This window comes from Lasioglossum baleicum, chromosome 2 (genome assembly GCF_051020765.1).
Source record: "Lasioglossum baleicum chromosome 2, iyLasBale1, whole genome shotgun sequence".
NCBI classification, from domain to species: Eukaryota; Metazoa; Arthropoda; class Insecta; order Hymenoptera; family Halictidae; genus Lasioglossum; species Lasioglossum baleicum.
The window spans coordinates 9,405,459-9,433,348 of record NC_134930.1 but is presented as its reverse complement, the minus strand read 5'-3'; the positions used below and the strand labels follow the sequence as shown (position 1 = coordinate 9,433,348).

At 40.9% G+C, this 27,890-nt stretch overlaps 1 protein-coding gene across 1 annotated transcript; it reads left to right on the top strand.

Moving 5' to 3' along the window:
• Positions 1–10,395: 10,395 nt before the first annotated feature.
• On the top strand, positions 10,396–23,274 carry LOC143218392 (uncharacterized). Its single transcript, XM_076443544.1, has 2 exons — positions 10,396–19,324; positions 19,457–23,274. The coding sequence occupies exons 1-2, from the start codon at positions 19,239–19,241 to the stop codon at positions 19,617–19,619; spliced, it is 249 nt and encodes an 82-aa protein (XP_076299659.1). The 5' UTR covers positions 10,396–19,238; the 3' UTR covers positions 19,620–23,274.
• The last annotated feature ends 4,616 nt before the right edge of the window (positions 23,275–27,890 follow it).

Sequence of the window (27,890 nt, the reverse complement as noted above, 5' to 3'; positions counted from 1 at the left end):
GTATAATAATACATAATTACAAAATAAAACAGAACTTTGTTTTTAAACTTGCGGTGATCGAATAGCTTCCGGCGAACTTAGCCTTGCCGGAATCCGCGATAATGATCTTGGAACGCTTTCTCGACGCGATCTATTTTCGCAATTCCCGCTTAACCCCTGATCGATGCGATATTACGGGTGCAACGTGCTTCTAAATCATTTACATTTCTTGAACGATCAACTGCAATGCTTTCCCTGTGAACAGTCGTTCGACTAACGAAAGAAACAACCTGCGCGCCGCGCGGCGCCGTCACAGTCGAGAGTGTCAACTGGTGTCAATTAATCGCGGGTCCGATGTCATATAATATCGATCGATTTATTAACCTTCCGCAAATACACAACGAACGTAACGACACCTGGGATTCGCGCCAAAACTTATAAACAGGCGCGAGACGTTCAAGCGTTGCCGTTGCCAACAACCGTCCCGCATCGAAAATAAGCAACACGGCGCGGTGCGGCGTTTAAAATCTCACGAATTTTAGTACCCTAGCAGATTTCGTAGTCGATAGAATCATTCGCAAAGCTGTCATTCTAATCAATAATAAAATCGTTTGATCATGCTGATTAAAGCGATCAGGCAAGAGAAATTAATAAACATTCAGAGAAAGAAACGTTTCGACCACTGGTTAAGGTAATTTTTTTCTGTAAATTGCAGAACACTGCAAATGTTGCTTTCGTTAAAAGAAGTTATCGTTGTTCAGCTTTTTAACAGTATCGTGTGAATGTTTTGTAATTGCGAATAGCACTTTGTCGGGCGCGGGAAGGGGCAAATTGGCGGATGCCATCTGTCGAAAGGAAATCGTGCAAATTTACATGTTAGGACCGCGGTCCGTTAAAATTCAAGGCAGGCTTCAGTGACGGAACAATGACGCGAACCGTGGAGATGGAGAGAATGAACGTTAGGCGGTTTTCCGTTTCTGTCTCTCTCCCTCTTTCGCATCAGCATACTTCCGCCGGTGAAATATTCCTCTCTTTTTCCCTTTCAACTCGTCTCGCTCCGACTGACCCGTCGAGCCGCGCCGGGTCGGCGAGTGACGGCGTCGATTCGAATGTTCTCATTTTCAAACAATTGCCTCTAGCAGTTTCCACTTCGTGTTCGAATAAAATACATTGCTCTTCGAAGGTACGTCGACAGTTGCAATTTTTAGGAAACTTGCCATATAACTTCTATTACGAATATCTATTTTCTGCTTAGTATGTAGTATTGCACCTACATACATATTTAATCTTTTCATTTAGGTACGTCGCTATAGTGGCTGACAGCCACACATGCAGTGACAAATTGACCGCACAACTAATTGGTGTGTATCTACTAAATAATTATATCTGTAACGAAGCGTCCACATATTTCAAAGCGACAGTATTCGTAGCGTGTTCGCATCAGTGTCATTTTTATCGGCATCCGTGTAGTCAGGAATATGTAAGATTATACCGCGGAAAAGCAGGAGTCCTCGAACTTGGCGCGAAACCAAAACAAACATTCGTTTCCCGAGAAAGAATTAATTACGAATGAATTTCCTTCATCGATTAGCAAACGATATTACGTGTACAGTGTACATACTTACATCCTTACATGTATGTATTAATATTACACGCATTACGCATTTGCAATTCATTGACATACAATATGATATTTTATATAATTCTCAGAACTTTTCTTTACCGACATCTCAAACTGGATAAACTGTCCACTCTTTTGTTTGTTCCACTGAACATTGTGTTGACGCGACGTCGCGTCGCTCGATCATTAGGTAAGTGAGTGCTACATAAAAAAGGGAACTTAAATTTAGAATTATAATCGTTGTGCTCGAATACTTTGATTAAAAGATAAGTTCGATAATAAGAAAGAAGAAATAGTATATTTTTAGTTAGAGGTCGTTGCAGAAAGCTGATATTTACCGCATCGTTTCCCCTCAAAGAATGAAAGTGTTATGTTATTAAATATCATCGCTTCGACTCGATTAGAGTGTGGGTACGTACCTCTCTGGTATGAACTGACCAATCGAAGATCGTTCACGTGACAAGATGCGCTGCCCTCTGTGTCACGTTTTTAAATTATCTAATGATTTTAGTATCCGCAAACGCGTTGTTAAATAAGGAACCCTTTTTGCATCGCATCAAGTAATTTCGCGAAAAAAAAGTGTCGTGAAGTGAGTGAGAATAGGTCGAGGTAAACAAGCAGTTGGTGCGTCTCATATTAATATTAACCCTTGAATATCGAAAGTGGTTTATTACAAGGACGTATAGGTTAGTTAGAAGGGCACCGAGTCCGCGACAATAGCACACGTTCCACCTGGTGGTCGCGAGGGTATTACTCCCATCGCTAGCGGTCGCAACTATTTATGTATAATGGGCAGTCGTCGCTTGGCTCGGGTTCTCGTTCTCGCGTGCTCTTTCCCTCTCTTTCTCTCTCATTGTCAGTCTACATAGTCTACGCGTTCTCCATTCTGTCCTCTCTGTCGCTCCCTTTCGGGGCACAGTGGTCGTCCTTAAGCTCGGTTAATAGTGTCGCGAAGCATTCGGTCCGAGCGTCAGAGATCACGCTCCTCTCTTACCTGAGAGAGTGGACCGAAATAGAGCCGCGACCGCGAGAGAAACGAGAAACCGGCGACAGCCGACAGCAGACAACCGACAACGCGACGACGCGACGCCTCGTTGTGCGTGTATTTATGTGCGTGCCTCGAACAATAAACAATAACAACGTCGCGTGTCACAGCGTGGAGAGACCGGGTCTTTGTCGGGACCTGTTGCTGTCGAAAAAGATCCCGCTGGATGTCGCGCGTGTTTCTCTGCGAGTGTAGTTGAAATGTACGTTTCGAAGGGAACGCGGGCCCGTGTGTCATGGCGGTGATCGCCGCGAACAACAGCCACGTTCTCGCACGCATGGTCAAATGTTGCCCGACATGGAGAGGAACAGAACGAGAATGAGAAGCAGCTGACTAAGAGACGGCTCGGACACCAAGCAACAACGATCGATGAGGTAAGTCGAGATTTCGTATGAAATTAACAAAAACGAAACAAAACGAAAGTAAACGAACCGAACCGGTCCGGTCGGCGACGACGACGGGTCCGCGATCGTCGCGCCCACTCGCGTCCACTGCCACGCGCTGTCAGCTGTCACCGCCGCGACTATCCACGAATGTTTGAGGACCCGTTTCACGGAGACCGCGACCGCGACCGCGACCAAGCCTCGCGCAACATCCGGAAATACACGGAAATTGACGATTTCTGTCGACTCGCGACGAAGTTACGTCTGACCGCGGCTCGACAGAAATCGGTCGCGCTCGCGATTCAGTGATAAGCGCCTCGGCCTCGGATTTCAGATTTCAGACTGAATCACGGTCGAATCACCGGTTTCTTATTTCCAAATTCTGTAGTATGTATGTTGAAATTATTATACGGACGCTTCTGTGCGAAACGATTGGCAGCGTGGTGACAGATACAGGATTCCTGTTTTTTCTAAGATTCCATAGGTTTACGAGAACGCTTTTTATCGGAGGTCGATAAAAAATTAATATCCGTATGGATATGTCTTTTTTGTGATACATCCTCTCAGATATGTATATTTAACACTACTTTGTATATTTTATGTGAACTTTTTCAAGACGTCAAACTGACTTGCATGTTTTATGAACATTTATTATGTAGAACGTTCCATTATTCCTATCGATGTTGTGTTGTATCGATTGCAACGAGTGTTAAAAAAAGCACCGTGCTATTGAAAATGGAGGGAAAGGTTGGCTCTAATATACCATAAGAGTCCTTGACTCGATCTTTACATTCACTTCTCACAGTTCGGAGTCGAGGTCAAGTCTGCAGACTATACAGAACTCGTAGAATTTAAAACTCGTAATTGTTAAAACGCGCGTTAAATCATTAAAGGGACGAAGGCACCGCACCGCTCGTATTCTATCGATTTATTACAAGAGACGCGCTGTGTTTCCGATCCTTTTTTTAGCACCCCACACACGCCAGTCTACTTCTAAACTGTTCCCGGGTTGGGGAAGATTAAACGATTATATGAATTCAACGTAACTACAAATGCACGCGTTTATAAATAAATGTCTGCGCGCGATTTAATCCCCGGACTCAATTTGTCAGTCACGATTTTAACGATTTAATTATCACTGATCAATTCGGTCTGTTCGCGTCGTCCATAGATTTTCCATTTTTTAGTTTGTACTTTCGATCTTTTGAAATTAAAAGTATTTAAATTAGGATTTTTTCTACGTCTGAAACAAACGTTTTGAGCATATCGCAGTTATTAAAAATCGAATAAAAATTGTGGAAAATCAGCAGTGTAATAATCCGAATTGCCACGTGTTGAGTCCGCGGTCCTAGAGGATTGTTTTCGGCGATACCGTTCGCATGCGAAACCGTGCCAGCTTCTCTCGACGTTTTCTATACCGCAGATAATACTTTAATCGCACGTAATTGTTCCCGGATGACTGGTGCGTAATGTTTAGTTGATGATTCAGAGAATTTACTCTGCAATAACGAGAAGGCCACGTTTTCATTCGAGGCAATTGTTGCGGCTGCAGAGTCACTTGCATAGGCTAATTTATTACATGCTTGTTATTCAAGCCGCGCACAAGTGCTTTTAATTTTACCCGGATTCAAATTGACTTTTTTTTCTTTTAATAAGCAAGGACAATTGTGCGGCGCGGCGCGGCGTAGCTCGAGTCACATCAGTCATTGTTCGTATTCCTGTTCGATTCAATAACTTTATATTGGCTGACAGAAATTCATCATTTCGTAGCTAGTTAACGTTAGAATATCGCGCGAATAAAAATTCTTTTTTTCATTTTATTGGAATATACATACTTTATTGATTTTACAGGAATTAATTTCGAGAAGTTTGTGACCCCACAAGTAATCGCAAGCTTGGGAAATTGAATAAAAATTCTTTTTCGTTGTTATTCGTTGTTAATAATTCGTTCAATTAAAACAGACATTTCTCATTCGGGTAGAATATTTTACGCTTTATCAATTTTACACGAATAAATGAAAAAAAAAATGATCTCACGTATGATTTACAAAATTAGGAAATTGAATACAAATTCATTTCTGCTGTTCATTGATACGGTCGAATTAAAATATGAAATTTTCATTCGAACGCAATATGCTTTGTTGACTTTAAACGAATAAATTTATTGGATTTTACGATTTCATAAATGCTTTAGAAAGAGAGGCGACCGAATAAAAATTCATTTTTATTGTCCAACAATTTGTCAAATTGAAATACATACATATAAAATTTTCATTTGGAAACGATACATGTATTTCGCCCACTGCGATTGAAAACTTCTAAGGAGGAAAAATTCTTTTCTCTCGTCCACCAATTTACCAAATTGAAATCTAAAGTCTAAATCATTTCTAAAATCGGATGGCTGAACGAACACTTTCGTCTCTTGCTGAATGGTTCGTCAAATATAAAATTTCCAGATTAATTCTGTTCGCGTTTCAAACACCATCTTTCTTTTCCGTGTTAAATCTTGGAATGAACATATTTAGAAGCCTGAATAGAAGTTCATTTCTCGTACTCGACGGTTTATCAAATTAAAATATACAAGCTCCATTTCGCCCGTTAAATGGGAAAACATTCTGGGGCACATATGTAGATCCTCGTGCGTTCCTCATGAATATCCTTTAGCTTCTTTCGAGACCGTTCTTTTCACTCGCCGCGCGCCGCGCAGTTGGTTCCCCCGTATCGTGGCTCTTCTTTCTTATTCGGGATAAAAGTGCATATACTTTTCCATATAGACGTAGTGCGGTGTATGAATTCGCATCGAAGCTTCTGTTATCCTACGTTCCAGTTCAACTTGAGAGACGGAAGAAGCTTTTATCACAGATTATTCTGTAGGGTGCTCTTATATTCTCAATTTCCGTGCTCCGTTTTCTTCTCTGTGATTCTTATCTTCCCAATTGCTGTTGGTTCCTTCTGTTACTCGTTACTCGGTTCTGATACTGTCAAAAAAGTACGAAAAATCGACAAATTTCGTTGCCTTGGTTCGAGGAAGCGATTTTTCAAATTGTAGAAATAAAAAATCAATGATATAATACAGTGTACATATTTACATATCGTGTAGTACAGTCGAATTAATTGAAAGATTTCAGTTGCACTCGACTAGAATGAAGAAAAAGTGTAGCAGAGGTAACAAGATTTTTGTAAAATGTGCAATGATAAGTAAGAAATTGCCGTGACGATTTTTGTATGTGCACGCACGCACTAGCACGTCTATGAGGGATTAAAAGTCAACGGTGCGTTGCACCGTCCCGTAATTGCGGGCGATTGCCCATGATATGGCCCATATAGGTTGCAAATTGTTGCGTAATAATACACGAGAACCGTGAATACGTGTTTCCTGTTATTGCGCGTTTGCGAGTTAACAAAGGATAGGCGTTGCGTTCGAAATAGTTCGAATTACGCGGATACGTACACTGGGTGTTTGATTGAAACATGACTCTTTTTCTACCTCGTGATTGCAGGTTAATTACAAAAGCCAGCGCGATACGACGATCCATCGTATCGCGTCGCGTCGTATCGCCGCGTAGGTTTCCTCCGAATTACCGTGTTGCAGCTCCCGCAATTCATTTTTCACGAGCGTAGTTTGCAACAAAAACCTAGGATCCAAGATATGTCAGATTTTTTCAGAATTTTAGAGCGTAACGGAAACCGGAAAATGCACAGAAAAGCGCAAAATCTAATTAGAGGGCTGAGATTTTGTTCAGAGGGGTTTTTCTTGGTCAGCTTTCGAATGGTTCGATTAGTCATTGGAAAACCTCCAAGGGCAGTTTTGACCATCTTAATCGGCTAGGCCCGGGGGGCCCCGTCAAGCCGTCAACACTTGTTGAAAACGCTCATACCAGATCCTCGAAAAATTCGATCGACGCGACGGCTCCGTTTCCTGGTATCCCATGCAGGAAATTAAGCTCGTATTAGTTGTCGCCGGGCCCGGACTTGGGCGACGCTTCGTTACCTTTACACAATAGCGAAAGTGTCAAGCCCGCGCGCGCGGTGTAAATGAATAGCGTTCTTCCGTGTGTTCGGTGTCTGTCCTTGTTGTTATGAGCCGTAGAAACTGCGGTTGCTATTGTAGTCCACGATAAGATGGTCACAGTGTGCACTATTATTTTATCGAAGGACGGTACATAATAAATAAGCTGAGGACCTTTCCGGTAAATCCAAGTTTTCCGCCGTGATCACAAAAGATACGAGAAACTGTTACCACGATATTCGTCAGACTTTTCCGATTAAAATAAGTCCAAGCATGATATCATTTAGAGCATATTTCTTATCTTTGAATTCTGATTGAAAAACACTAATTTTTAGTTTACCGCGGTCAGTGAAAGGTTGTTAGTAGTGAAAGTATGTATTAGCGAAGGAGCGCGATTTCAGAAAAGCAACGATACAAAGATTCTTGCTCATTTTCAGCTGATTAGGCGCCGCTGTAAAACCGGCACGTAGTCGACCGCCTATGAAGAGAGCCACGTAAACGGTTCGTATTCCCCACGCGAATGCATCGCGCGCATTGCACCGGGAATACAGAGGGTTTCATCTCCTCTCGCATCGCACAATGAACACGATAAAGGATCGCAAACGCGCGAACGATTTTCGGCCAAGTGGATTACTCGAGAATCGATCGCTTCTTCAACTTGTTCGTCCAATTTCCAACAAAGGGCCTACACCATTAACCCTGGAACTGTTGAATCGTTGAAATGTTGAACAGTTCAATCGTAGCAACCTCGATCGATTTCGATGAAACAGTCTGCATGGAATGTATTGGTAAATATTTACAAAAACTCAGATAAAAAATATATTATTTACGCATTACCTATGTACATATGTAGTACGAATGTATTTTATGCCAGCCGTAAGTCCCTTGCCTGGTATGTATGTATATCCTGCGCTTGTTTGCATCGAAACCTTTAGCTCCGTTATTAGTTATTCTAATTTAATGAGCCCGCTACTAGTTGCATTCAGTTTGGCGAATCCCTCGCAAGTTCCACGGAGTTTAACGAGTTTTATATAATTTCTATCAGGTTTGATAGGCCCTCCAGGTTGCAAGGAATTTATACATATTTTCCCAGAGGACCAGCAACAGCCTCTCGCTCACAGTTCCCTATCTTGCTCGACGACAGATTGTCAGTGTCCTGCATTCGTTTGCATGCAGTTTAAATGTGTTCTCCATCGTTCACGAGTTTAACGAGTGTTTTCCCATTTAGAGGTTTATGGCTCCCGTATTATTTATACAATAATGTCAGGTTTTATGGTCTCCGTATGAATGTTTACGATAAGTACCTCCAAAAAGATGCTTGGAAAAGTGAATAAATAAAGCAGCGAATTAGTCCGAAATATCCGGAATTATACAGAATTATAAAAATGGTCCGCGCCGCGCTGCGTCGCGTCGTCTGAAGATTAATTTGCGCACCCAGCGATTTCGTCTCTGGAAGACTGATGTTTCCTGAAAGTGTAGAACGGTTTAATTGTTTTTTCTCGTTCCGTCGCGTCGCGAACATCTTCGCAGCCTGATTCGCCTAGAACGCTTGCGTAATCCTTTAATCTTCTTGCACGCGTATAATAATTCTGTGACGTGGTATATGTATATGGTACGTGTAGAGGAATGTCGGCAGGCAGCCATTTAGTGTTTCTATATAAGCTGGATTAAAATGTCGGTTCGTTTTAAGAAGAAGCCTGTCTGCCAACGAGAATCCCTTCCATTTTTCCAATTCCAGTTCCTCTGTCGGGCCGCACCGCGCGCGCCATCGACGGTAATAACTTTCATACAAAGGGTTTATTGTCTCCTCGAATTTCAACGTGCGCAGATCTCCGTTCGACCTCTAGACAATCGCGATGCTGTCTTTGTCTCTCTTTGCGTATCTCGTCATCTAAAATCCTTGTTCGCTGCCTGACCACTGACCATCCACGGGATACGATGCTCGGTTGTTTGCCGGATTGCATCATCCTGTGCGGAACACTGCATGCATATTTATGTATATGCATTTCGAACACGTTGACTACCCTGCCAATCGTGTATCAGTGTATCGCTCATGCAATTGTTTCTCCAGATTTTGAAATTAATTTTCAGAGATGTGCCGAGTACAACTATTTTATTTCGGATTTGCGAGACGATTGTTCTTGGACGTGGCCTTTCCGAGGAAAGATTGCTAGCAATTAATTATATGTAAATATGTAGTAATACAACTTGCCGTACCTACAATTTTGTGTCTCGTATCGCGATTGTTATAAGAGTTTGGACAAACTGAAGAGAGCAATTCGTGTTCATTTTGTCAGCAACCATTTTTTTTCGCAGAAGCAATTTTTCATCTTCCTCCGACAGTCAAAAATTGCACTCATCTGTTACAGATAACAATATTTCACAACGCTGCAAACACTCTGTTGTAGACATAACGTATTGCAGTTTTTTCCCGCGTTTCATACAAGAATTTTATACAAGCTTTTTACATTATCGTTTGAAATATTTTATAATACGTACGTTTATCGTGGAAAAAGCCAGAAAATGATATGTATGCAATATTTCAAACGCAATTATTAGTTAATTAGGTAATTTTAAATATAGAAATTTGCTCTTTTAAAAAATTTCACATTCCAGACTTGCAACAGTTATCGCGTGCAGGTGCAATTAGTGCATATCATTAAAACTTTATACATATATGTATCAATTTTAATTTCACAGGCTCCGTGTCATGTAAAATTTTTCGTTCGTAACATTCGCGCGCAAATAATTGTTTCGTCGACAACGTTCGCGACTCCAATCAATTATGTTCCGCAGGGTTATACATACATACATATGCGGAGAACGTTTCATACGTAACGAATGACGAAATTTCGCAATAGCTTCTAGACTTGGACTCTTTCTGCCTTATTTAAAACGACCACTTCTCGCGCCCGTTTTCCGTCGTTCGGCCTGGCCGCTTTACCGTTCGAACGACACACCGCATGCGGACAGCAGACTCGCCGATATAGGATAGCCCTAATGGCATTATGGCATTATACAAAATAGAATTGTGTGCTTGCGGGATTTCCGAAGCCCTAACAGTTGACGATGCCTTGGGCTACTTCGTGCGCGCCAGTCGAGCAAAACTTGAGAGCGGGCACCTCGCAGTCCTGCTCGGATCATCAAATACTTCTTTTCTTCTTTTTCCTGTCTGTTTGAGAAAAATTCGCGAAACAAGTCCGCAAATCGGTGTGCAAAGCGAAATTGTTCGCAACCCGTTTTCGTTTGCTAACCGAGTGTTCCCTTCGTCCGAGCGATTCTTCTTTCCGCGGAGGAAGAAGAAGAAAAGGTGAACTATGGCTGACGAGGAGAACAAGGAGGATAACGAAGGGTGAGAACGAATGTTTATAACTCGAACCCTGTGTAGCTGTTCTCTCTCTCTCTCTCTCTCTCTCTCTCTCTCTCTCTCTCTCTCTTTCTCTCCACCTCCTCCTCTTTTTGTTTTCAAGGGAAATTTCATGCGTGAAATTAGCTGCACGAGATCACCCTCTCGACACGATGAGTTAGACTGTACACAGTACCCTCTTTAATCCTACGGATTCTCGTTTCCGGTTCACCCTCGCGCGTTCCATCACCCCTTCGCCGATGCTTCCTACACCGGAAATTCGGTTTCAAATCTTCGTTTTTTGTGCACTGCTGCAGGTGGTGAAAGTATTGCGGAAGATTGCAGGAGGTTCCTTCTGTGAAAATGAATTTGTAGCGTCGAGTAGAATTTGTTGCTGACAATGAGAAAATCAAGAAGACAAGAGGTGATCCCTGGTGCAGAAACGACGAATTGTTCGTTCAATAAAATTTCTTCATCATCGGCATGAAAACATTTTCTATTACATGCTCACTTTTACGTAATAAGTTAATAAGGAATCACCTCTTTCTAGCTTGTGTAACACTTTCGACTGTAGCGTGGATATGCATGTCTATGTCTATCGAGACATGACGCTAAACTATTCCATGAAAAGGCAAGAGAAATGTTTTGCAATTCTTCCCGCTAAGAAACGTTAATGGTCCTTTATCAGAAGAAGAAACTCCCCAGATAACGGAGTTCCTGCTGTATTTTCAGCGGCAGACAGTGCTCGTTTATGTTTATATACGACTGCAAAACACAACAAAACTTCTTACCATTATCTTCCTTCCGTTTCCTCGGCTAAGAAACGCTGCTGTTTACTTCGTGGAATCTTTTTTCCGTTGCTTGCTCTCTAACCAACCCCGAAGGCAGTGGGATGCTGTTTGTCAGCAATTACCGTGTTTGCTGCAACGACCGTAATTTATTCAACATTTAAACGGGCTTTGAAAATGCAACGCTGATAACATTATAAAGAAATTATAAAGGAAAGGAATAGTGTTTTATTTAGGTCTCGGGTCAACGAAATGACAATTTTTATTGTACAACGTTATCAGCAAAATCCTTGAATCGAGCTGACACGATCGAATGCAAATTCTCGCGATTCGAGCACTCGCGAAGCGCTCGGGCGCGGGCGTGCGTGAAAATTGATCGTGCCCGCTCGCCGCTTCCACCTTTGATCTTCAATCGCCCCGGAAAATGTATGCTTGTCCGTTAACAATCGCGACACGCCTATCGATCGTTCGACTCTCTTTCGCATTTTTCGTTTTCGTGACGCTTGGCGAAACGCTCCGCTTGCGACGAGTTTGCACAGTTTTTCAGAACCGTGGTTATGCGAATTTTCAATCATGCTACATCGGGTTTAAAAAGCATTCGTACATCATTTAAAAACGAGTTTGTTCAAATTGGAACAAATGGCTCGGATGTTTTCTTTTGGGTGTTAAGGATGTTCTGGAGGTACAATGGGAGACAAAAGTACAAGAAATTCGAAATCCATCAATACATGGCAATGAAAGCCATTCATGAGTATATTTTGCATTAAACTTTTGCGAATACTGTACTCTCTGTAGCTATATTCAGTGGTCTACGCTTGTCCCGTTTCCATGCTAGTGAGAGACAACACGATAAATTTGACGTTTTGTAGCAGTTTATAACTTTTTAACTCTGTAACTGTTTAGTGAATCCCAATAAATTTTGAACATAATTAATTACATAATTTTTACTACATATTCAAAAAAACTGGAGTTTCTAGTTGCGTTTTTTCAAGGTTTAAATAGGGTTTGAAGTGGAATTTTATGAATTCTCCATAAGAAGACGTGTTAAAATGTGCAAACTTTAAGTGGCTACAATTCTTAAACAGTGCAGTGAATCGAACCCAAACTTTGGTAATTGCATTAATTTAGTAAGAATTATACCTTGTGAAATTTTCAAAAATTTTGTTGCGTTTTTATATACCTCCAGAACATCCTTAAAAGGATTAGTTCGCCGCGCGATGTATAAATTATAAATAAGTTTTTTTAATCATTCCTATCGGTCGCTATTGCGGTTGAAAATATATAACGGAATAATAATAGTACATAACGATAATTCGTAAAGTATAACAAATAAGCAATTGTTTGTTCAAGATGTCGAGGTTGTCTCGATAAAGGAGCAGAAAGAGCTCAAAATGATTTTCTTGGGAGCACAGAAATGAAATGTTCGAATCGCAGACAGGGAAGATGAAAACGAACGCGACCTTGGTCCGAAGAAACGTGTTTTCATTCTAGTTCTAGTTCGGGTTCGGATTCGGATTCGGTGCATTGTAACTTGTAACACGCGGTGCAAGCGAAACGAACAAGTGTTTCCGCGCTGAACAACGCGAGTGCATTTCGAAGCGGTGAATAATGGACGCCGCAACACGGCATTGTATCGGAAGTATCGGAGTATATATTCTAATGAGATTCAGCCGGTTATTTATTAACAATGCGAGGTTGACGAACAGTCGGACGAGCGCAGCCGACGCAAACAAGTAACAACGATTTCATCCAGGTATTATAAATATGCAGCGCGGCGCGACTGGCGTATACTTATTTTTAATCATGAATCTGTATATTTATGCTAATACCCCCGAAATGAAATCGGAGTACGTTTGTTTAACGCGCGTTCGCCACTGAGCGCTCGCTCGCGCTTGTTGGCAAACTGTATTACGCGATTTAATTAAAGCAAGCCGCGTGCTCTTTTAGAGCTGCAATTTTGCTTATTTTATTTGCGGACCGAGAAGAACTTTTATTTGATAGATGAAATAAATTGCGAAGTCAGATTAGATCACTCCTGTGATCATTCTTGACTGTGAAAAGTATTGTTGTTGTTTTTTCTAAATGAACTTATTAGAATAAAATTGATTTAAAAGGAAAATTGGACGTCCGAATTGGAAAATGGAAAATAGGATATTTGTTTTGTAAAAGTTATACATATTCTGAAATCGGACATTCCATACATGCGGAATACAGAATACAGAATACAGAATACATGTATGTATGTATTTCGGATGGTGTATTAGTGTGCCATATATCCTAGTTAACTATGAAGGATTAAATCGTTATATTGAATGGCAATTTTGCTGTAGGCTGTGGACCCAACGGATTACTTCTAAATTCATGTATTTCAGGGGATGTTATACCGAACAGGTGCTACAACATACGGGATTCAGAAATTAATTGGATTCTCATTTTAATAAGTCCACTATATTTAAAGAAAATTATCATTCCGTACAGTTAAAATTGACGTTGGAAAACTCATTGCTATTTTAGTAACAATATTGGTTCGAAAATAAAAACGTTGAAGAATTGCGTATCTAACTTCTATTTTTTATTATTATTTTATTATTATTATTATTATTACCACGTTTTTATTAGCTCGCTTTCTTGTTTGTTTGTTCGGTGGAAAATTTTGCAATTGATTTTAAACTAACTTCCCGATGAGCTAGAGGCTTGAAATTTTAAACATAGCTCAGAACTGGATGACAATGCATTATTCAAAAAAAAAATTTGTTTAAAAGTCTATCCGTTTCGGAGAAATAACAATTAAATATTTACCTGTTCACCCCCCCCCCCCGCGAAACCTACGTCATCGCGTTCAGCGATCGCCATGCAGCGGCGTTTGTTTGGTTCGATATGACGCGTCGCAATACCGTCTGAAATTTACTACATGTGTCAGATCATTGGATGGGTATAAGAATAGAAAAGCTTGATTGCTCAAAACTCACTGGCAAGACACCGTGCAATGAAGATGCAATGAAGGAGATGTAAAGAATGCGACAACTAGGACCTCCACCACCATTGAGCTCCCATTTGCTGTAAATTATTATTTCTGCTGACATAATAGTCACACACACATCGAAGAGAACATTACCATGAAATGATGAACGTGTTCCAATCATTATAGCCGTGAAATAAGTATTAGTGCAAGGGGTTAATACAATTATTCGCTCGAAGTTTGGTTTGCTCAAAGTGGCGAAGTCCTCGATTATCCGGTTGGCCATCAAATTTGTACATACAAAACTAAAAAGCAGAAAATAATTATTTAAATAAAAATAAATTTTTTAAAAATACCACGTTTTTAAAACGGACTAAAAAGTATAAAATAAATTTTTTAAAAAACGGACTAAAAAGTATAAAATAATTTTTTCTAGCCCAATACAGATTCCTAATCCGGTACAGATAGTCCTGAAAATTTGTGATTGTGAATTTTTAATAGCTATGAAAATACTTGTAAGATTTAACACGAAAAACGTGGGGCGCAAGATAATACATACATAGTAAGGAGTGTAGAGAGTAGCTACCGCTGAGAAAACTCGCACAACAGTTCATATCATTTGCAGTTCATTAGAATTGCTAGTGACTTAGGTGTTCATGCGTCAGTTATCTATTTCATGCGCCCCACGTTTTTCGTTTTAAATCTTACAAGTATTTTCATAGCTATTAAAAATTCACAATCACAAATTTTCAGGACTATCTGTACCGGATTAGGAATCTGTATTGGGCTAGAAAAAATTATTTTATACTTTTTAGTCCGTTTTAAAAACGTTGGTATTTTTTCAAACATTTATTTTTATTTATTTACAAATGAAGAAGTTCGATTGCAATTTTGTAGCATACTACCGTGCTTCGCTCGCTCGCTCGAGGAAAACAATCTTGCAAATTCCGCTCGTCGACGTGTCCATTTCTGAACGGTTTGCGAACCTTTTAGCATCCTGTCAATCTCTCGAGCACGCGTTAAATAATTCCAGCTACTATTGCAATACCAATCGCGTAGTTGGAACGTTCTAACGACCGGCGCGGCACTCGGAAACTTGTGTATTTTATTTACTACCAAAGTGTCTGCGATTTATGCAACGGCGCAACGCGGCGCGGCGATACGAAAATCCATTGGTGTTTCTCCGTTCGACGATGCTCTTCTCATTGTCAGAGCATCCTTGCCCGGTTTTCTTCCGGTTTGCTGGATCGTAGTCCAGTTGCTGGATACATCTGGGCTTCGTCTGGAGATGAAGACAACGAGAGTTGTATTTTAAAATGTTTCAGTTTGCACTTTAGTCGAGACCTAGAAAATAGAATCCACGCTGGTCGGAGTGGAAAATTCATTAAACCAGTTAATCCTTCCTTGGAAACAGCTGCAGGAGTATGTATTCGGGGGATATCTAAATTCTACGTGGATCTTGAAAAATATAAACTGCCGTCTGCAATGCTGAATTAGACTGTCGAAAATCTTTAAAAAATTCAACTGTAATCACTAGACTGTGAAAAATACGATACCGCAAAGTTCTTAAACGAAGTAAGCGATTGAATAATAGAATGAGTCAGTTAGCGAGTTAAATGACGATATTCCATCAGGTCGATCAAGAGTTACGATCGTAATGAGCTGGCCGAATGCATACCGGTGTCGCCTGTTTCTACAGTTGGTCGAAGGAGAGGGAGAACCGGTGAGAGACAACAAACTGGAAAGAAAGACGGGAACACATTATAGTGTTCCCTCTGAAGGCTTCAAACGCAGTATGCTTCGCGTTATTGATTCGCGAATCATGTTCTTACCGGTCACATTTATGTACTGTAATTTTTTCACGCGACACAGTTTGTGTCTGTACAGTGATCGAATCGACTCGCCAGTGCCAATATTCGAAAAAAATGCATCGATAACGACTGATAACGACGCAACAAGTGTACAAGAAGTGTAGCAAATGATAAAATACACCGCGGTAGTTGAATTGAAAAGACAATTTTGTCCGTCCCATATACTAAGCTATTTACATTAATAATAGACAAGTCCAACGTATAATCGAAGTGGTAAATAACATTATGTTTGGTCAAATTTGTTAAAATTATCGAGTGAGACGTAATTCAATTTCATGGCAGTGTTTAGAATAACCATATGTTAACAATGTTTGGTTCGCAATATTTCGGAAGGCGTCATGCACCGTACCTAGTGTTAAAAGCACGATTACGAAATTGTTGGAAGCAGGGAAAAATGTTTTCTCGATCGCGAGGTCTTTCAGCGAAGAAAACTCGCCCGGTGAAGTTTCTTAATATGTACATAGTGAAATTACGTTTCCAGGCCCGAGAGCAAAAAGATTACGAATTAGGAAGTTAGCATGTTTGAAAGTAATTGAACCAAGAGGGTGGTTGACTCCGCAACCCTGTGCGCCGCGCCGAGCGTACTTTTCCCGAGCGCGAATACTTTCTTCTCCGCACGAAAGTTCGCCCCTTTTAAAATTTGATTTCAGTGTTTCCGATTCGGTTTTCCGGGTTAAATCGCGGAGTGAAATAAAGGATGCGTTATGCATGAGAAGAGCACTTCGCCGTTCAAACAGACCCGTGAAAACCAAAAATGAATTTGCGCCGCGCGCGCCAGCAAAATTTCCCAGCATTGTTCGCCGTTCGTGCTCACAGCGTTTTACACGGTTTATTCTTTTCGAGAAAGAAATTCGCATCGAAATTACAAGTTTTACTGTTAATCACGGCCGAGCACCTCTTCATTACTATAAATCGACTGTGGCGCTTTGTGTCGCAGCTAAATGACCATTGTATAATTTACAAAGACTGGAACTCGACAAAAGTCGACTTAAAAGTCTGTCGATGGTTTTAATACAATGTAATTAATACTAATTGTCTATAGGAAGGTTCGAGTAAAATGGAATTTAATTGTGTTTTACATTTTATTGTGTTCCGTTTGTTCAACGCGAATCGAATCGAGTCGAAACGAAACATGCATTCTTATAATTTTTCGTTGGAACATTTCTGCGATGTTTACGAAGAAAATTTCGCAAACGAGCGGAGAATTTGATTGCAGTAAACGCACGCTATAGCGCGAGATGCCGGTTGCGCGTACATAATCGAGACGTAACAGGCGTGTAAAAATTTGATGCGCGGCCGGCCCTCGGGGAAGTACAGAATAATTGAATTCGAGCCCACGGAAGGAGGGATGGGAGCACTATCGACAGAGAGACCAGGATATGTCCGTACAGTTAATAGAACTTGGAACAAATTGATCCAACTTGCCTAATTTTTCAACATTTCTGCACAGTTTATCCAAATGATAGTTCATCAAATATAGAATCGTAAAAGATTTATGTATCCTAACCGAAATCGACGGTCCAGCATATTCGCCGTACAGAACGGAAACAATTGGAAAATTCGCGATAAAGGCACGAATAGTTTCCAAATTGCAGAGTAATTAAAAAGCGCGATATGCGCTCACGGGTCCTGAAACTTTGAGAGATGTAGGAATCCGTGGAATTTTCACAAACTTCGACTTTCTGGTCGGGGAAAAGTTACAGAGAATGTGTTTCGGAGCGGATGGTAAACACACAAACCATTTTCCGCGATGAAGATAAAGTTGTCATTATGGTTGCAATTTTCCTATTTTGCGTGTGCCGTTGCCGGTACCATAAAAAATGTTCAACAAAAACTCTAATATGAATACAATTGATCTCTTACGACACAAAAAAGTTTGGATCATTGGATTGGCACAAAGGTGTTTTCGGTCTTTTCGTGCTTTTCACGATTGTCGTGTCTTCGAAAGAGTGGGCGTCAAGAAAAATTGTAACCTTATCACGCGTAACGATCGGTAGTTAAGAAACCTATGCATTAAATCGTGTCCGAGTGTCGTAACGCGTAATTGCCGTGCACGGTCTAGTCTACAGTGAATTCCCGAGTTGTTGTACCATACACGTCGCGCCGTATTAATTCACGCGTGACAAACAGCAGTTTATGAATGCTTCATTCAGCGTGCATCGGCGCGGCGACGGTGGGGCTTCCGCCGCTTTCTTTTACGTATCGTCAATCGTCATACAATTATACGTTCGACGCGTAATTCCACGAATTCGCGAAACAAAACACGGAGGCTGAGCGCCATTGTGAAATCGCAAGGATCGCGTCGCGGACCTTGCACAAAGAATACATACAACCTACATGGGTCATGCACCATATACATAGAGAAGGAGAGATTATCTCATCCGTTCATCCGCAAGATAAAGATAAAACCATAATATTATCCATAGATTACCAAAAATGGTAATAAATTGTAGGACACGTACGTTTGAACGTTTGAACGAAGAACTTTTTTGCTAACCAAGTCCACCAATTTTGTCAAATGCGCAAAGGTCCGCAGTTTATGAATAAAACAAGAAATCGAGCTAATAAAAACGTGGTAAAACTTGTTTGAAAAATAGCGCAGCAACCCGAGCGTTTTGTGGAACGTTTGCGACCGTGAAAATATTGAAGCAGCTGATTTGTCAAGTTTTTGTTTGCTCTCAGTGTCCAAACATAGGTACGACGGTAAACTCGAGTATTGCGAAAAAAAGCATGGCTTCCTTCGGTTGTCCTTCGTGTTGGGTCGACGCGACGGAACGTGAACGTATGGAAAATGTAACCTTCCTACTGTTCATGCTTCAGTTGCCATTAAATGGTCGAACAAGCCTATGGCGCTCTTCGCGCGTTAAACCTGTGAGGCTAAGTGTAAATCTTTTATAAACAATCACCCTCGTGTTTCTTAATTAATGCTCAGGAAAAACAGGAAAACGGAAATACTTCAACTTAATACGTATACATATACATATATGTATGTATAATACTTTATCTTTGAATCGGTAGAAACACTAAAAAATTCAATCAAACACGAAGAACATTTCTCAAAGAAAGGTTCGACATTATTTATTTATTATTTAGTTCAGCATTATTTCTTCGGGACTGTGTCTTGAAAAATTCTGTGCCGGTAAAACTGCGGCTCGAAAACTGAACGAAAAGGAAAGTGTACAGTGCATCTGCAAAGTTCGTTGCTGTCTTGATATCGTGCGAATCTTGTCTGCAACAATGTTCATCGAGTGTCTTCGTTGGTTGAGTTGTGTTTCCTGCGAGGCATCCCCGGAACCTGTCAAGGTCTATGGGTTGAGCTTCAAGTGAGTTTTCTCTCCATTTATCTTGTGTTATCACCTACCATTCTTATTTCAATAGTTTTACCATCATTTCTCCTGGCGTTTCATTTTGATTTTCAAAGCTGTCTTTGCACAAGTTTTTACGAATTTTTTCAGAGGAACATTTTCAAACAATTTCGAAAAAGTATCAGAAGTCTCCAACTGTCTCATTGGAAATATGTATAGAACTCCCAACTATGATCTTTGCGAAACAAGTCCTGCTACATCCGAAGGAAACCAGTTTTTTTTCAACATCATCGCGCATCGTTTCAACATCTGACACGAGGAAAAAGATTTTTTAAGATAATCTCGACGCGTGACACGTTCCTTGCGTCGGGTGATAACCCGAATTATGAAATTATGCGCATGAATAATCGAATATGTATTCTGTAATTTATTGCATAATATTGTGTAGTAAGGGGTAATGAATGCGAAGCTTGTGTGTGTGCGTGTGTGAAGAAACTGGAAGAGAATTCTTCAGACCCTAATTTCCGTCATCGTTGCCGTTAAATTCGATCTTTTGTGTAACTTCCGAGACAGAGATCGGGATAAACGCGGAAATTATGTCACTGCAGTTTCAATTTGCTACACCCTCTTGTTTCCGACTTCTCCGCGTTAAATGACACTTGTCACGCACCTCGCATTTCATTTCCTTTCGTAAAATGTTAGGCTAGTACATGCGAAGTGTCCGATTTCACGGAGCCTGGTGTTTTCTTGCTTCATAGTTTCGCGGAAAATCAAATTATAACCCATTTCTTTCCCACTTTTAAAAAAGTGATTTCATTAGAGTGTATAGAGACTTTTTAAATTGATTGTAAATAAGGGGTACCAGAAGGTTTAAAATGTTCAATCTCGTGCCACCATTGGGAAAACGCGACCCCAAGTGTAGGGTTTCTTCGAGGTTCTCTCCGGGAAGTTCACTTTAGAAAAGTAGTTGTGGCACTCTGCATGGAATTCCAAGAGCACCATATTCCCGAGTCAACGCGTTTTACAACAATAATAACGATAACTAGACGAGAAGAATTTACTACTGGCATTGAACTGGTTTTTCTCAGCGGAATTTGATGGGCGGGAGCGCGGGCGCGGGCGCGCAGTGGGCCGGATTGGGGTAAAGTGTGACATTGCCTCGTAACTTTTGATTCGTAAAAGGTATGGATGCGAAACTTGGACTGGACAATGTAGTAATGAAACATTAATGATTAGTTAAGAAAAAATACATCAATGTTATTATTATTATTATTATTATTGCCATTAGTGTTACAATTATACCATTATATATATATAATAATAATAATAATAATAATAATAATAATAATAATAATAATAACATATATATAAACACTTGTAGCCATAAGTTAGGGAATGAAGGCCGAGTCCCTCCGTGAACTCTCTATTTATAATAATTCGTTACTATCCGCGAACGTGAAATAAACAACGGTCGTTAAGCGCGATTCGTCTTTTCGCGCGTTCCTCTTACGTCGCTACCTCGCGTCGCTCGTCAACAAACTATGCTTCGCTCCGCTCCGACTCTGCTCGCTATTCGAACATTGATAGCTTTAAACAGTAATAATTTGAGAATAGGTTCGACTAGGGCATTAATTCTTTCACGGTTATTTAGAGGAAGGTGTACTAAAAATATTCCAATTTGTTAGACCCTGGGACATCCTGGGACTTTAAAGATCTCCCTTACCGAATATAAAGAATTTTTAAAATTTTCTACTTTTACTTCAGCATTGGCTTTTAATATATCATGCCGACTAATTAATAATGTAAGATACGATTTCTTATCGCAAAAATCTGCTCTTCAATTAAAAAAAAAAAGCGAGAGAAAATATTAAATAGCAACGTCAGGGCATCGCATCAAAGAGAAGCAATTTTTCTCGTGAAAAATACGCCTCTTAAAACGTCCAACTTTCAATGCTTATTACAACTATAATATTTAGTAAATTGTACTATGTTCTTCATTTCCGAGGTTTATGGACATTTGGGATGCAATGTTCATATATTGGATATAGATACGAGAAAGTTCGTTTTAGGGGTAAATGTCACACCTTACCCCAATCCGGCCCACTGTGGGGCGCCCGTTGACGACGACTCTTTCTTCAAACTCGCTGAACATTCCGGGTATGTATGTGGAGCGGGTACGAACAAGACCGAATAAATTTCCATGGATTGCCAGGAGTCAATTTACAAAGCGCACCGTTGACAATTTGAATATCACCGCGGCGCGACGCGCGACGCGCTCCCGTCATGGATCCTTCGCGAATCATGGAAATCTTCGGAGCTCCGTTCGATCCACTTCGCATTGATAGAGTAGACGTTCAATTCTCATTTTGGATGCAGAGTCGCCGGATTAAGGGAGATACGTTAAACGTATTAAGAAAGAAAATAAATTTCTATTACCCTCGAGTTTCTTGCAATCCAGGTAGAAAATGTTTATTTTGCATCAAAGATCCGCTGTTTACCAATCAAATTTCCACGAATTCGCGCTAACGTATTGTTTTCTGTGACGACCGCGTCGCAGAATAGAATCCATTGCATCAACTCATCAAATTTCGAGCAGAAGCGTCCGTTCTAATTTCAGCACGTGAAAGTTTCAGCAACCGCGAGACTCCATCAGAATTATCATACGCTTTACATAATTCCGTCAGCTTGTAAATTCGAGTACATTAAATTCCGTCGTCGCCGCTCGCCATTCCGCCATTTTGCCATTCCACCAGCAAGGAAAATAGAGCGAGCCTCGACTACCTCGCTCTTGATTTTCATCTCTTTTCGACTTTAATGCATCGTACGTCGCTTTCCGCTAACGAAGCGAACGCCGCGCCGATGCCGCACAGCGCCGGGCCTCGAAAAATCCGGAAATCAGATCTCGAATGATCAAGCGAGTTGAGATGAGCCCGGAGTTACGTCCGTGAGACTGCACTTGTGTAAGAACTGCAATAATCGATTGCACACCACCGACGAGAGCGAAGCTAGAAATGCATTCTATGTACTTTCTTTCTTTTTTAACGAAACCGTTTGCATTAACGGGGTAAACCTGCTTCACTATCTAAAACTGTCTTTCCAGGAATTTTACTTTTTAAGGATTATTTATCGGTGAGAAACGCCGGAGGTTCACAGTGGTGTTAACATAACATTTTCCTCTATTCTCCGTTTTGCCAGAACGCGATATTAAAAAATGACAGAGTTATTCGCGGTTTTTGGATGTCTGCCATTGCTGATAAAAATTTTTACTTTCTACATATGTATCAGAATCAACCAAGTTACATTTGCATTATTGTTAACGTTAACGTAATTGTATTTCGAAGGAACATCGATAATAGCATCGACAATAGAAGATCGAGGATATAAAGAAGAATAACGATCGCCAAGACTGGGCACACGGATTTCCATTATTCGCAGAGAAAGATTCGCCTCGTCAATTTCAGTTGACCGATATAAAATATGAAATAAAAATGTACATTCTCCATCGTTCTTCTTTCTTTCCCGGATAGTTACCAAGATGGAAATGAAGTCTGTCCACTGTTGCGTAACATTCTGCTGCTACCGTGCAACTACCGAGTGACAAACAAATGTTCAAAGAGTCTTTGCACTATAAAATCCACCGAGCTGCATGTTTTCTTAGCGCTTCAGAGACAAACGGATACCATCGTGGGCACTGTTGCCAACTTTTTGTTAGACGTATCTTTTTACTAGCGAAACGCTGCACAGTTAACTTGGAAGATAAAGAATGAAAACGCGTAATAAATTTACATTGCTGTCGTGAAAAGCATAGCTTTGTTTTTAATCTCATCATCCGATGTCTTATTTAGCGAATCACGCGACTGCGGAAGTCTGCTGCAATTTGATAAATATTTTCTTTCGATTGCATGCACGTTTGTCGATTGCTTGTAGAAATTTGCTCTCCTAAAAAAAAAAAAACATATTTGAAGCCATCAAATCTGGCGATCTTACAGGCCAGTCAATATTGCCGCAGTATACATCAATACATACCGAAATCATTTTGGCAGAAGCATTTAACAATTTCAACGCGTTTCTCCACCGTGTGGACGTTCCACGTTGATTTCCCAAAGTGTTTACCTTTTGATTGACAAAACACGATCGACCAAACAATTCAGACCAGAACTCAGAACTGCCGGCTAATTGAAATCGCGTGGTTGCTGCTGCCGCGCTCCGTCGAAAGGGGACAGCGTACGTAACTAGCTATTAGTGCATTGCGGATCTTCGAACTGTATACATTAACATTAACAGTCATCAATTGCATTTTCACCTGAGGAATTTGCTCGTCACAAACAATTATAATTATAATTCTAAGAAGTTTACGGCTCTAAACAGTTACCAATCAAAGCTATCATCAGTCTATCTTTGACTTGACTGTAACGATCATTATTATGTCAGTATTCGTTGTTCCCGCCCCACTGCACTGCGTCCAAGCGAAACGCGAAACAAACACTGCGTTCGGGCGCATGCATTTATTCGAGTAATTATTATATTAACGAAGGGCCCAGGGAAAGTTATCGGCCGGGAATAATCGCGCGAATTTCAGGGAAACTTCTCAGGTTTCCAGGTTTCGTTCAGCTCGCTGCTTGTTCCTGGCGCGGCGCGCCGCAACTTTATTATTAGGTTAATTAGTCGTGGGGCGCGCAGGAACTCCTCCGCGCCGCTAATTTCTACATTATCGTCCGATGGAACTTTTACGAAACGAATACCGGAAATTCTTGGTATCGTGCGGAGGGAAGTTTCTTAGTTAACGAGCCCGAGCCCGGTTCCTCCAGATTGTATGAAAGATTCCGTGCCGGAAACCGTAGATTAAAACGGTTCAAACCAAGTATTGGGCCTGTAACCGTCAAACGCAATCTGCAAAGCCGCCGCTTTGCTAATAAAGACAATTGCATAGAAACTACGCGGTGTTATCTCGAACATGTATGCGTATCAAATTGTAAAACACCTACAGTAGCCATTTATAATATTATAATATTTTTATTCAACAAATTAGAGAAATTGTTGTGTCGTCTACGTGTTGCCGATAGAGTGTCCAAAGTGAGAACATCGGGAAAGAAAACAGTAATTTGGCCAATTAGAGGGGTAAACGGTTCGTGAAAGAATCCGAATAAACCGTGGACCAGACCTTCAATCGGTGAATGGTGGAAATCCCGATAAAGTGAAACTCGGTACGAGGGAGGCTGGTTCGGGATAAAGGAAAGGGGAGAACAGAAACTTCCGTTTCACTCTGATTGTGGAGGCTCGGCTAAGGAATTCAGTTTCACCCGGTGGGATCACAATGAGAAGAGAAAGCGAGAGAGTGTGAAAGAAGAACCTAGAAGAGCTAGAGAAGCGAACGCGCATCGAGGACTGAAAGCTCGATCAAAAAGCTGCGACCCATTTAGGGATTCGAAGCTTTTGTGTACTCGCGCCTCTCCTTGATATTTCCGCGCATCTGCCGGACTCGATCCGAGGCGACGCGACGCGACGCGCCCTCTTCGTTAGGCAAAGTCACCGTTTGCGACAAAAAACAATGGATCCACTGTCTTCCTTAAATGAACGCGAGGAGACCCGTTCGCTTCGAGATCAGAGAAAATGGACGGAAAATGGTCTTTCGCCTATGGAGACGGTGTATGTACTAAAATTAGCAGCGGCAACTCGTTGTTCAACTAAAAATGATAGAGAAGGAGCGCGAAGGGCAGATTCGTTTCGCTTAAACGGGGATCGATTCGTGCAAAGCGATTCCTTCGCGAACGGCACACTCATTAAAAGATTCCTCCCTCTGGAAGCGGCCACTCGACGCTCGACACGCAGAAACGAAGAGAGGAAAGAGGTTTTCCCTGTAACTTGGCGAGCGGTGGCCGGTGTCTCTTCGTGTTTGGCTTTCGCAGCTCACCGCTCGACGTCTTCGTTTCACTTTCTCTCGGGATTAAATTCCATTAGAACTTTATCCCCCACTTGTGCGAGCCGCGTCCCTCTTTTCGTTTTCCCCTACTTTTTTTCCCAGCCGAAACGAGTCTTCCTTGACCTCGATTCATAATGGAATTAATGCGACTCTTTCGATGGACACGCTCGGGAAAGGTCGGAGGTCGAAGCCACGGCTCGCGAGCCGTTCCCCTCGCTAATATCATCATTGCTACGGTCCACGAGTTAATTGTCAAAAGGCTAAAATCAAAATCGGACGAACCTAATGATTTTCTGCTACCAGATCTGCAATATCTTTTACGAATCCTTTAGAACTCCCCAGGTTCGCTCCACGGTCGAGTTTCAACAATTGGTCCCCTCGCGAGCTGAAAGAATTTTAAAAATCAGAGAAGAGGCTGCTCTTGGCGTGCACTGAGAAAAAAATCCTGTCGAAACAAAAAAAATATATGTTGATTCAATAAGATGTACTATTGCATAGTGCCAATATCATATGAACTTATTTTAATATTTAATACTATTGAATTTCAATAGCAAAACTCATTTCCGCCAATCATATAAGCGAATAGCTTGACATCAATGTTTTCAAAAAAATAAGATATGGCCTCAAACCAATTCCAGTATAAATCAATACATTTCTCAAATTTTTTTAACAACATATCTGATTGAAGGAAAAAGAGAAATATTACGAATAATAATGTACGGTATTGAATCGAATAATACTTTCAATCATTTCATGATAGACAATTCAAATACATCACGATTTGCTTCTAAATTTTCAAAAATTCATTGATATTCATCGAAGTAAAAAAATTACAATAACACGCGTGTTATTGAAGTAACTACCTTTTTTTTCTCAGTGTGGGAATAACTAAAGTTGCTATAGAAAATAGTTGGGATTTAACAACTGGTTACCTATACATAGAACTGGTAAAAATTGTATCGTTTTTTTTCGAATCATTAATTCAATGGTTTTCTCGTTTGTATTTCGGTCGTGGGCACGCGCACGCGTCACTGAATATTCAAAAGCCAAAATCCGTGTCGGTCTTCATCGACTAATGAAATTCTTTTTCCGGCCGGTTTTTCGAACGCGAACAGGATTTGATTGCACGAGCCCCAGTCAATTTCTGGAATAATAGGACGCGCTGCGACACGACCTGATTCCTCAGGATGTAAATACGGCAACAGAATTTTATTAACGCGCCTCCACAATCTACACGAGCAACGCACCCGCGAATTTTATTTCGCCCGGTTTGTGCCCGTCCTCATGTTCAATTCATCGTGCTGCAGCAATTTTTTTTTCGTCCTCTTTCCTTTTTCCCATTTCCCATTTCCCTCTTTCTTTTCCACGTTTTGCCCCACCTCTCTTTCTATTTTTAAAGCTGGGAACGAGCAATATTCCAGCGACGTATCGTCGACACATTTTGACTTATTCGGGCTCTCGTAGCGTTTAATTAATGGCGGCTACGCACGCTTGCCAACTCGACGATGCTCGCTTTAATGACCAACTCTTCGTTTCCGAACGTTCGATGGCTGTTCACTGTTCAACTGTCGAAATTCAGCCGTGCTGCTGAAATATATACTTACCTGTATACATATGTATTAGGTTCGTGCAAAAGTAATTTCGTATTTCGTTCTCGAATTTGAACCCTACGCGGCCAACCTGGATCGTCCATGTCCGTAGCGAAATTCCACTCTTGAATTGATTTCTTTCCAATATTTATTTTTCCCCATCGCTCTTTTGAACATTTTACGGTTCAACGATTGTACAGACTGTCCTGTGTGCACCGGTTAGGTAATTTCCAGCATTCTGCTCTTTAAACTGAAACAGAGTTGACGTTCAATTAATGGAAGGAGTTATTCATAACTCGTTTATCCTGCACGGGCATGTGTACGTGTTGCATGTAGATTCATTCCCACGTATTGTACGCAAATTCATTTCCTTCTGTGACAAAGGTGCGCGAGGGTTGTCGATTTAACACGCTAACGAATCGTTTCCGATCAATTTAGATTCGATTCTGACTGCAGATTTTACTTTCATCTTGGACTCTATTAAAATGTGAATTCACGCGGTTTCCTAATAACATTTTAGCAACCCGAGTAACAATATGTACATATAGTTTATAGATACACACTCCTACGCAGAATCTCATTTCATTTTGCAAAATTCTAAATCCACAGTCTAACAACATTAAGTATCTAAATCACGAACGAAACAATTCCAAAAGAGAATAAATTCTCTCTGAACTACAAATGCAAAATGTACGGTAGCCTTATCTCGATTACGAGTAAAACAAACGATTCGCAGACGATGCGAAACCATTTCTTTGCCCGCGTATTTTTGAAATCCAGCTCGGAATAGAAACGAACGGTTGATCATGATTTTTCTGTACTGTAAGTAGAGCTTTTTGGTTTCTTAAGTGCGCGTATCCTTGTACAGTAACGCGTAACTTGTATTTTTGTCCTGTGTCAATCTCCCAAGCCATTTACGCTTCTTTTTCCACTGTTTCAAGCACTTCGAGGGAGGGGGCACACATTCGTTAGTCGACATCGCGATTCATCAACGGATCAATCGGCTCTCATATAATCGGAGGCTTCTCTCATTAACATCCTCCACCGACTTATTGTTTTCTGTATCGTCCCGTCG

Excerpts from the sequence above, each read along its gene's own strand:
- LOC143218392 (XM_076443544.1), top strand. The coding sequence starts at position 19,239 with ATGTTCATCGAGTGTCTTCGTTGGTTGAGTTGTGTTTCCTGCGAGGCA. Across the intron at positions 19,325-19,456 it reads GTCTATGGGTTGAGCTTCAA|AGGAACATTTTCAAACAATT; the intron begins GTGAGTTTTCTC and ends GAATTTTTTCAG.